The 10,639-nt window shown below is 34.3% G+C and overlaps 1 protein-coding gene across 1 annotated transcript; it reads left to right on the plus strand.

Annotated features, from left to right (window-relative positions):
• The first annotated feature begins 340 nt into the window (after positions 1-340).
• LOC143533993 (protein TIFY 6B-like) lies at positions 341-3,504 on the plus strand. The gene is made up of 8 exons (XM_077028609.1): positions 341-522; positions 1,279-1,317; positions 1,403-1,431; positions 1,764-1,981; positions 2,361-2,451; positions 2,526-2,820; positions 2,921-2,978; positions 3,224-3,504. The coding sequence occupies exons 1-8, from the start codon at positions 438-440 to the stop codon at positions 3,315-3,317; spliced, it is 909 nt and encodes a 302-aa protein (XP_076884724.1). The 5' UTR covers positions 341-437; the 3' UTR covers positions 3,318-3,504.
• Positions 3,505-10,639: the final 7,135 nt, after the last annotated feature.

The following is a 10,639-nucleotide window of genomic DNA, read 5'->3' on the forward strand; positions in this document are numbered from 1 at the left end:
CATTTTCGTCAAACAACATTAAATAATAATAACACCCCACTCCACCCCACCGCCTCACAACCCTCGTGTTAAAAACAAAGGCGAGTAGTTCGATAAATATCCGACGATTCCACGTGACCGCACACGTCACATTTAGGCCACGAGTAAATTTCATCAAAACGTGTCACCCTATCATTCGTCCTCATCTCGCTATTGCAGCCAGCTAAGTCTGCACGTGCTTGTCACCGGCTCAAAATCAACCGCTCAGATCACATTTAATAAATCATATTAAACCCAAATAATAATATTAATATTATTATAAATTGTATAAATCACATACTCTGTTTCATCTCTATTCTATTCTCTCTCTAGAACTGATTTCAATCAATTAGGGTTTGATTCGCTGGTGAAATTTGGGGGTTTTTGTGGAATTGAAATTGGGCGAATTGGAATTGAAGATGGAGCGAGATTTCATGGGTTTGAGTTCGAAGGATTCGGTGGTGGTTGTCAAGGAAGAAGCAGTTGATGGGTCAAAGGAATCAGGTTCATTTTCTCAATTTTGGGTATTAGGGTTCATTGTATGTGTTGAGTTGAAGTTGCTTTAGATTAAAGCTTTCATTTTTACCTCATTTGAACTGCTATGGTTGTAGATTAAGGTTTTTTTTTCAATAATCTTTTTAGTTTTGGTTATTTAGGTTCAGTTTTTTGTACAAATTAATAATTTTTATTTAATAATCTTTTTAGAATTGGTAATTAGAATATGTAGTTGTGCCATCTAATTTTTGTACTGATTAATTATCTTTTTTTAGTAATAATCTGTTTAGTTTTGGTAATTAGGGTTTAATTTGTAGCTTTTGTGTCTAATTTTTTAGTATACATACAGTTATATTTTTTTGATAATCTGTTTAGTTTTGGTAATTAGGGTTCATTCTTTTGTACAAAATTAGTTATCTTTCTTTAATAATTTGTCTAGTTTTGGTAAATATGGCTTAAATATGTAGTTTTGTGATCTAGTTTTCGTACAAATTAATTATCCTTCTTTCAGTAATCTGTTTAGTTTTGGTAATTAGGGATTTAGGGCTCAATTTTGTAGCTGTTTAATCTAATTCATGTACAATTTAATTGTCTTTTTTTAATAATCTGTTTTAGTTTTGGCAATTAGGGTTCAAGTTGAAGCTGTTTACTCTAATATTTGTACAGATTAATTATCTTTCTTTAATACTCTGTTTAAGTTTAGTAATATTTAGGGTTTAAATAAGTAGCTGTTTGATCTAATTTTGGGATTTTGATTATATGTAGTGTTTTCGAAGAGCTCTGCAGTCAACTGGCCTCTGTCAGGTACAAGATCTTGTTTTGTTTTTAAGTTTTTTTGATGAAAACTATGAATAATCGAAACTAATTTTGTCGATTTGTTAATTATCAGGTGCAGATCGTCAAGCCGGTGAAGTTCAGGTCTGTTTTATTATTATTATTATTATTATTATTATTATCTGATTTTGTATCTGATGCATAGTTTTCTTCAATTAGGGTTTTTGTAATATATGTAAACTTTTTTGTAAATGTTTAAAATTTAGGGTTAAGTGAGGCAATACATGAATCTTGGTTGCTACTTTAGTGATAATTTTGTTTCAATTAAGTTGAAGTAGAAGATTCTTTATTCACTAAATTATAACCAAGTTTCATAATTGTTAAATTTGACTCAAAATGGAAAAATAACAAGTAAATAGAAGTCTGTATCTTAGAACCGAAATATTAATTGTGTTACTATTTATTTTACTATATAGATTAGTAGACAAGGTGGAACTCATTTTTCAATGGCTACTTATAATCCCATGCAACAGAGTCCGTTTTCTGTGCAAGTTATCAACGATGCTAAGCAAGCGATTCCTATTTCCGTGAGCCATCCTTATTACAGGCCTCAGTTTGGTGGTGCACCCGTTAAGCAGCATGGTGTTACGGTTCCACCCATTGGGTCATTTCTTGCTGGAACCACCGAGCCATGGTATGGAATTTGTGTTCTTTTATAGTTTTATTTCATTTTTTAACCTAATTTGAATGACGTTCACTTTCGCGGGTAAATTTTTTTCAGAAAAGTGCCTTTTAGGTCATTATACGTTGTAAACAAGCCGAGCTGAGCCAGGACGGGTTCAGGCTTGGTTCGCTTATTTTTACAAGCTGGATTTGAGCTCGAGCTTGTGAAGTCAGGCTCGAGTCGGCTTGTTTATGTGTTTAAATATGAGAATTTTGTCATTATATCAATTAACTGTTTAAATATGAGAATTTGCATAACGTATGACATTTAGTTATCAGACTACTAAAATTCTAATCAGGTTTAAAATATTATGATTATTTATTAAGTTGTTTTTTTTTTCCAATTAAAGGTTTAATTCCAAGCCTTCTTGTGCTCCTGCTCAACTAACCATCTTTTATGGTGGAATGGTGAACGTGTATGACGATATCTCCCCCGAGAAGGTACAATATCTTGAAATTGACCAGTCAAATCTTGAGTCTTGGTGATTGTCATGACTATATTATTATTTACACAGGCTCAAGCTATAATGTTCTTGGCGGGAAATGGTGCATCTGCAAGCACACCTCAACCCAGGGTTCAAGCCGCGATCCCCATTTCAAGACCACCCGTTGGAGACTTGGTTTACATGGCCCAACCTATTAATGCTCAACCTTGCTCAGCCATCTCGAGCCCGATGTCCGTGTCATCCCACCCCGTGGGACCCACTAACAAAGATGAAGGTGCTAAATCAGTTAAAGACTCAGTGGGTCTCGCTAGCAAAGTGGATACTCCAAGAGTTATCAATTCACTTGAACAAGTCATGCAATCTGGTAACATGTTTTTTAAGTTAATTTTATATTTTTTTGGTATTTATAGGATTTTGTTTCATTAAATGGAAGTTGACATTGATGATTAATTTGTCGTATGCAGCTGTTCCTCAAGCCCGTAAAGCATCTTTGGCTCGGTTCCTTCAGAAGCGAAAGGAGAGGTATGATTCATCAAGGGTATTTTAGTCCTTTCACACTCTTCAACAGTCAAATTCTTTTTTTACTTGTTCTTTTAATCAAGCGAGTTGAATAACTTAATCAAGTAAAAAGGATGAACGTAAAAAGATAGAAAAATAAAGAATAAAAAACAAGTTTATTTTTTAAAAACTTATTAGAAGTTTAACATCGGTTAGTGGAAATGACGAAAAATGTGATTACTAAAACTTATTAATGTTTGATTATGCAGAGTGATGGCTTCGGCTCCTTACAATGTGAGCAAGGACTCGATCATCAATGGTGGACCGAGCAGCATGAGTGCTGTGGCAGCAGGTGAGAATTAGTGAAATCTAAGTAAGAATGTTATAATCTGTGTAAGTTGCTAGGTTTCAAATTCCATCAATAGTCAGTCAACTGGGCTGTTCTTTTAAGTTTTAAACCACATTGGTGTATACATAGTGGTTCAGTTCCTTTGTTAATGGTTAAACGATAAGATGGAGGTATGAATATTTTGGAGTGTTGAATGTTTTATGTTTGTTATGTTTTTTTTTGTGTAATTGGCGTGCCATCTATGTGAAACGCGACGTGTGAAACAAAGATGACAATGTTATGTGTCGTTTTGAACCGACGTATATGCAAACATGCCAAGTAGCAAGGTCAACCTTTGTGTAGTTGGTATGAGCTTGCCTAGGGAAAGCTAGCAATCAAGATTCTAAATCAATAGTTAATTATACAAGTAACCAAATAAAAATAGATAATAATACAAGTGTTTGAATTATGAAAGATTCTTATTATTAAACTACCTTAGTGGTCTCATTATTGAACTACATATAGAACATCCATTGTAATTAATTAAATAACAATTTACCAAACACCTTGCTATTGTTAGGCTATGGACCCTTTAATAAGCAAAAGTAATAGCATAAGAAGATGATCAAGTAACAAAGTGGTTGCTTAGGCTTCGGACTTTCCCCGAAAGTACTATTAATAACGCTATAGAATAATTCGTCTCCACTTAAGCGATATATAATGTTCATTTATTATGACTTTCTTTCTCTTTAGGAGTTGAATACATGTGAAGATCAGAGTTATTGTCTCATGTCATTCTCCCAATGTTGGGTGGTCGACGACCTGACACCCTGTTAGGTCTAAAATTTGTTTTTTTTTAAATTATATGTATTTTTATGAAAAATGATATGTATATTTGATGTTTAAACTCAATTACATAACTAGCTTGGTCTAGTGGTAATGGGGTATGACTCCTAACAAAAAGCTTGTGGGTTCTAGACTTATTTAAGACATGTTTAAGCTATTTTTATACTGGGTTCGAGTCTCATTTAAGATATGTTTAAGCTTTTTTTATACAAAAGTTTTTTATACAACCAAAATCATAACAAAGTAAGTCCATTTAAAAATTAAATTGTTTAAACCCAACAAAATACTTCTTTTACTTAAGGCCCAAAATATTTTTCGTCTTCAGCCCAATTTTTTTTTATAAATTCTCGAAGCCGGCCCAAGATGGTGGCATATGTTGATGGATGGGATTGTTATGCCGTCGTGGCGCCTAATTTATTGACACGATGCGAATTTGAGACACCTTCTTCGCTTGAGCAACAAGAGGTGGTCGATATAGAGAGTGGTGGACCAAATCCGCAGGGATTATGTTGGTACTTGATGTATACATGTCAAGCGTTCCTTTAAACATGAAATCAAAGTAACGGCAATTCAGTTGATGGTATGCATGAAATAATAGTCAGAGAAGGTTTAGGGTACGTGCCTACTTAAAATAGGTGTCAAATACGTAAAATCTACGCCACTCTTTGTAGGGCCAAAATTATATATTGTTTTTAGGATTGTATATGTCGTTTTATTTTGCTTTAGTCGGTGTAGTACGTATTCGGTACGTTTATTTTGTTGGTTTATTATGTAAAGTTTGGAGAAATTGGGACCCTATATAAAGGGCACTTTACCCATGTCTTCATAACTCTTTCACAACTTCAAAACCCACTTTGGAAATAAAGTTTTCTCTCTATCTTCTCATCTTCTAGAAAATAAACTAAACAAAACTAAGATCCGAGATCCGAGTGTCGTTGGTGATTTCCGCAAACCAACAACACGGATTGATCCGAGTCAAGTCTTGAGATCCATCTAGAGGACCTACAAGTGGTATTAGAGCTTTCGGCTCTACTTTTTGTGGTTTTCGGGTTTTGATCTTAGTTTTTTTGGATTTGAGGTTGATTTCGTGTACTCATCTCTTTTGGAGTCCCTTACACCTTAGAAACACACGAAAATCACCAAATCTAAGTTTTTAGTGTTTTAGGTTTCTTTGTGTCTGAGCTCAGATTCGGCTTAAAATTCAGATTTAGGCCGATTTATTGATTTTTAGACTAAAGTTTTTTTTGACTTTTTGGAAGTTTGGGTGTTATATTCTAAAAAAAAAATCGCATCGGGGATACTGTAGCAGTCGCATCGCCGAGGTACTGTAGCAATCGCGGTACTGTAGCAGTCGCATCGCCGAGGTACTGTAGCAGTCGCATCGCCGAGGTACTGTAGCATTTTCTCATCGGGTACTGTAGCCAATTCGCGCGGGAAAAAAAGATTTCGCATGCACTGTAGCAACTCGGTACTGTAGCAACTCATGCGAAAAAAGGGTTTCGCATGCACTGTAGCGACTTGGCACTGTAGCAAAAAAAAAAAAACCTTAATTTTTTTCTCTTTCTCAAAAAAAATAATAAAATAAAATAAAATCCTATCAAGTTAAAAAAAATTAAAAAAAAAATGTCGTAGCAACTCGGTACTGTAGCAAAAAAAAAATCTTCATTTTTTTTTCTCTTTCTCAAAAAAAAAAATCCTATCAAGTTAAAAAAAAAATGTCGTATGAACCTAAACTTGGAGGAAACCTGGATATGGGAGAAAGCCAAAAGACAATGTTAAAAGGAGAATTCGACATGTTTGCATATATTAAAGGAGAATCGGTTGCCTCTCTCATCAGCAGATTTGAGTCACTCGTCACTAAAATGAGAAGTGTCGGTATCATCAATGGTTTGTTTGAGATCAACATGAAGCTGTTGAACTCACTACTTTATACATGGAATATCAATGTGGTTACCATAAAAAGAACCACAGACCTGTATACCATGACACTCTCAGAGTTGGCTTCTAACCTCAAGTCTTTTGAAATAATGGAAGATAGGCTCCAAAGAAACAATCAGTCCAAAGAAAATAAAGTTGAGACACGTAATAAAGTTGGGACAAGTGCTGCAGGTGAAAGCAGTCATGCATGTCCTATCATTTCCGACACATCACCAGCTGATGAGGTAAATCACAATCTTTGTTCTCAAGCATGCATCAACAAAGTCACATACTATATATATCATCAAGATGAAGTTTTGAAAGAAAATGCAAAACTTCGTCAGTTTAATATTGAATATGTAAAAGCTGACAAGATCTACGTTGAAAAGATTAAAACTCACTATGATGATGTGGCAAATCTTAAATTTAAGATATTTATAAAGGAGCATGATGTTATCTATTATAAAAATATAATTTCTGAATTAAAAGAGGAAATTGAGAATTTGAAACTTGATGCTTCTGACAAAAGGGAAAAGGAAAAGAAAGTTGAAAGATTTGAAGCATCATCTGAGAAATTGGATGATCTTATTGGAGCCCAGATAAGTACTAAAGTTAAAGCAGCGCTAGGATATGATTATTCAACGGTACCTCCACCGATGAATGATAATTACACTAGCTTGCCCCACTTTAGCTATAATACTTTTCAAGACGAGGAAATGGAATACGGGGTTGGTAGAATACCAAAGCCTGTGAAATTTGTTCCTGCTGCCTCTCAAACTGCTGCTCCAGTCTCATCATCTGATAAATCTGACATCAATGTGTCTTGTGTAGCAGGTGATGTAAATGGTGGTGAATGTGGGACGGTTAACCTGGGTTGTAAGCTAGAAAGAAAGTTAGAACCACGTTTTGAATCATGTGTGGATCTAACCAAAACTATTAACAATCCAGTTTGTAATAAAGTTTGTGAATCCATGTTGGGAAGTTTAAAGTCAGGGTCAAATTATGTATTTTGTGAAAATTCAAGTGATGATAGTTGTACAAACGTTTGCAATGAAAATGAATGTTCTTCTTCTGACTCAGATTATGAAACCGTTTGTGATGAAACTTTTGTTGAAAAATGTGTCAACAAAAGTAGACCTGTTGAGGTGAACATATCAAGTTGTTCATCATCAAGTTGTGAGACTGAGTATAATTCAAGTAAAAGCAAAGTTTTTGAAAATGAAAAGACAAGTACTTCGTGTAAATATGTTCCACCAAATAAACGATCATTTTCTTAAACAACCAATCAATTAAGAGATCCTCAGCCATACAACTTCTGTGACAACAACTACTATGGTCATTATCAACAAAATTTTGTTGATCCATATTACACAAATGTGTTTTATAATCATGTTCCTGTCCAAGGATCACCTTTCCCATTGCACCTACCACATTATAGTTCAGATGAGTTCTATGGCACTCCTAGGAGAAAGTGTTGTTTTGTGTGTGGTCACTCTTCTCACCTTGCAAGACGTTGCAAGCACTGGTTCAAGCAACAGCTTGATATTCAAGGCGGCTTAGTCAGTCCCCAAAAGGAGCTTTTAGTAGCCCTGATTCAAGGACTGATCAAGCTGATAGTGAACCCAGTGAAATGGATGTGAGATCCAAAGTAAATAAAGTAAAACACAAAAAAAAGCCTTTTTGGAAAACCAAGAAGGATAAAATCAAAAAGGATCCTAAGACTGTAAAGTCTGAGGATTCACCAAAAATAGTTTCAAAATCAAGAAAAGAAAAGTCCAAAATTGACAAAACCAAGGAACAAGTTTTTGCTTGGATTCCTAAGGACTGTTCTTCATCAAGTGAGGCTCCACCAAGAAATAAATGGTTTTCAGGAAATAAAATCAATTTTGGTCGATTTACGGTTGACCTTCCCGGGACAAAAGTATCCCGGGAACCCATGTCTATTTGAACGCTTAGTGCATGCAGGGTCAATCAAGGAGGACTATCAATAGTATTAGGTACTTAGATAGAGATTGCACCCGGCATATGATGGGAGACGAACCCTTGCTATTTGATGCTAAACCATTTGATGGCGGAATCGAGGCTTTCATAAGCGACATGGGAGGACAAACTTCATGGAAGGGAAGCCTTGTTTAAATGGTTCAACAACAACTTTTCGAGCGTTTCTCAAACCAACCTCGTCCAACTGGTTCTCTCAAGTGATGGATCCAGCATCAGCTGTTGGATCTCGGTTTGAATCTCTTCAACTTTGTTATACAATGTGATAATGCATGCTTAAGATAGTCTATCTGACAACAACTTTGCTGACCTTTTCACTAAAGCCATCGATCATGCCTGGTTTGAATTTCTGGTCGAATCGCTCGGCATGATCAATTTTGCTTAAAACAACCTATCTATCCTTTTGTTTTAAAATTGTAAATATTTTTCAAATATGTCACAATTTTAGAGGGAGAAAATGAGTTATCTATAACTCAACAAAAAGATTTTAAATCTATTTTAAGAAAAAGCAAAAACAAATCATTTGATTTACCAAAAAGATTGTATATTACTGTTAAGAAAATCTAAAAGGTATTGTCCCGTTTAGAGGGAGCTCCTGCTTAGAGGGAGTCAGATATTTTAAAAGGAATTGTCCCGTTTAGAGGGAGCTCCTGTTTAGAAGGAGTAGGATGTTTTAAAACTTTTAAAATTTTGAGAAATTGATCCGACCCTTGGAAAATGATAGTACATCGGTATGTAATGATCCTAGCGCATGAAAAGAGTAGATCAAAAGTTTACAAAATCACTCACAGATGTGTAGATAGGCTTGACAAACAAGTAAGTGTTGGGTGATATAAACCTAAATTCCTGCCGGTACTAGTGGATATACGTTTATGAAGCGGTTGCATGATTCTGCGAAGTCATATTCACGAAGGCAGAAATGTAAATATACATGTCATACCTAAGCCTCTCTTTACCTGATCACAGTCGTCTTATGAAATTCATGTCAACTTTTAATTTTTCTTGAGTCAAGAAAAGAAAAGAAAAGAAAAGAAAAGAAAAAGAGTCAAGAAAAGAAAAAGAAAAACAGAAAAGAAAAAGAAAAATCAAGAAAAAGAGTCGAAAATGATTCAGTCCTAGGAATTTTAACTTCTGCTTTATTTCTTCATTTATTTTTATTCAAGCCTTGGACTTTCTCTGTTTGTAGTCATACAAGATCTGATTGTTAAGGCCCTGAATCTTCTGCTTTATTTTAACTTTTCTAGATCGAGTCAAGTGTGCAAAGCACAAAATGTCGAGTGTACAAAGTACAAAGTGTCAAATATGTTAATAAGAGTACTGTGATCAAATAAGAAAGGTTTAAGTCAAGTTGAGGTAATATGTTAACACAAAGTAAACTCGAGATATGATGGAATAAGTAACATGTCTGATTAAGTGGGGACCACATAAGCACCGTGCCTAATTGTACTTTAAACGTATCACTTTGGCATCAAAACACTTGTCAAGTTAAACAAACGGACAATATCTACAGTCGGTGATGAAATTGTTACATAATAATATCAAAATGGAAACGCGATCTAGGGCTTTGCAAATCAATATGATTCCATGTTGTGATCTTTCTTACAAAAATATTAAAATCATTAGAAAATTCTGTAAATATTATTGATATATAATATTAATTTTATCTTTACTCCTATCTTTTATTGTTTATTTTGATTTTGTTTTATTTTAGTTTCAACTTCTAAATGTTATGTATATATTTTCATTATTTTTAAAATATATGAAAATGCCAAAAAGATTTTAAATTTTTATTATGTTCGTACATATTTTGTTAAATTTTATTTCATTCAAAATCATGTGTTTTGTTGTCAAGGTTTTTCATGCAAAGTTCGTTGGAAATCTAGTGTGACATTTGTCAATTTCGGATTATTTTATACTTGTATTCTTAATGTAAACCCGACCCGTTTTGTATCCTGAACCTTTCAATATTATAAAAATGATGAATTTTATGTTACATATTTGTTTTATAGTTGTTGGATCTAAAAAAACGCCCTTTTCGGTTCTTAAAATGCCCCGAAAACGCTCAAAACGAACTCTAGGGACTAAAACTACCAAAATGGAGACTTGAAGGACCCATTTGTAGTTTATGCTTTCTTGGGTCTATAACTAACCCATTTTCATGCAACACCCTTTATGAAAGACCCATTCAACTTACCCTATATATACACACCCATCTTCTTCATTTGTGCTTGCTCATTTCCCCATTTCTCTCTCAAATTCCTAAATTCTAAGGGCTAATCTTTCATTTTAACTAACTTCTCAATACTTAAAGCTTGAGGTTACAACATATATATAATATACACTCCTTGTTTACCTTGGGTCTTTCATTTCTCCGGTCTCGGCCGGTTGAAATGTCGGGCTAGTAAGGCAAGGTTACATGGAGGACTTTGTAGTCCTTGTTTATATATTTAACAAATCTAACCATATAACTTGTTATACTTGCTTAACTTCTGCATATTTTAGTTTATTGTGTTCATATTTGTCAAGTTCCATGGTATTGGGTATGTGGTGACTAGCCTCGGTTTCATCCCTAGTTGAGAACCGAACCAAAAACCGA

This window comes from Bidens hawaiensis, unplaced genomic scaffold, assembly GCF_021521415.1.
Source record: "Bidens hawaiensis isolate Kalapana, Puna unplaced genomic scaffold, B.hawaiensis_p1.1 tig00009970_1, whole genome shotgun sequence".
In the NCBI taxonomy this organism is placed as follows: domain Eukaryota; kingdom Viridiplantae; phylum Streptophyta; class Magnoliopsida; order Asterales; family Asteraceae; genus Bidens; species Bidens hawaiensis.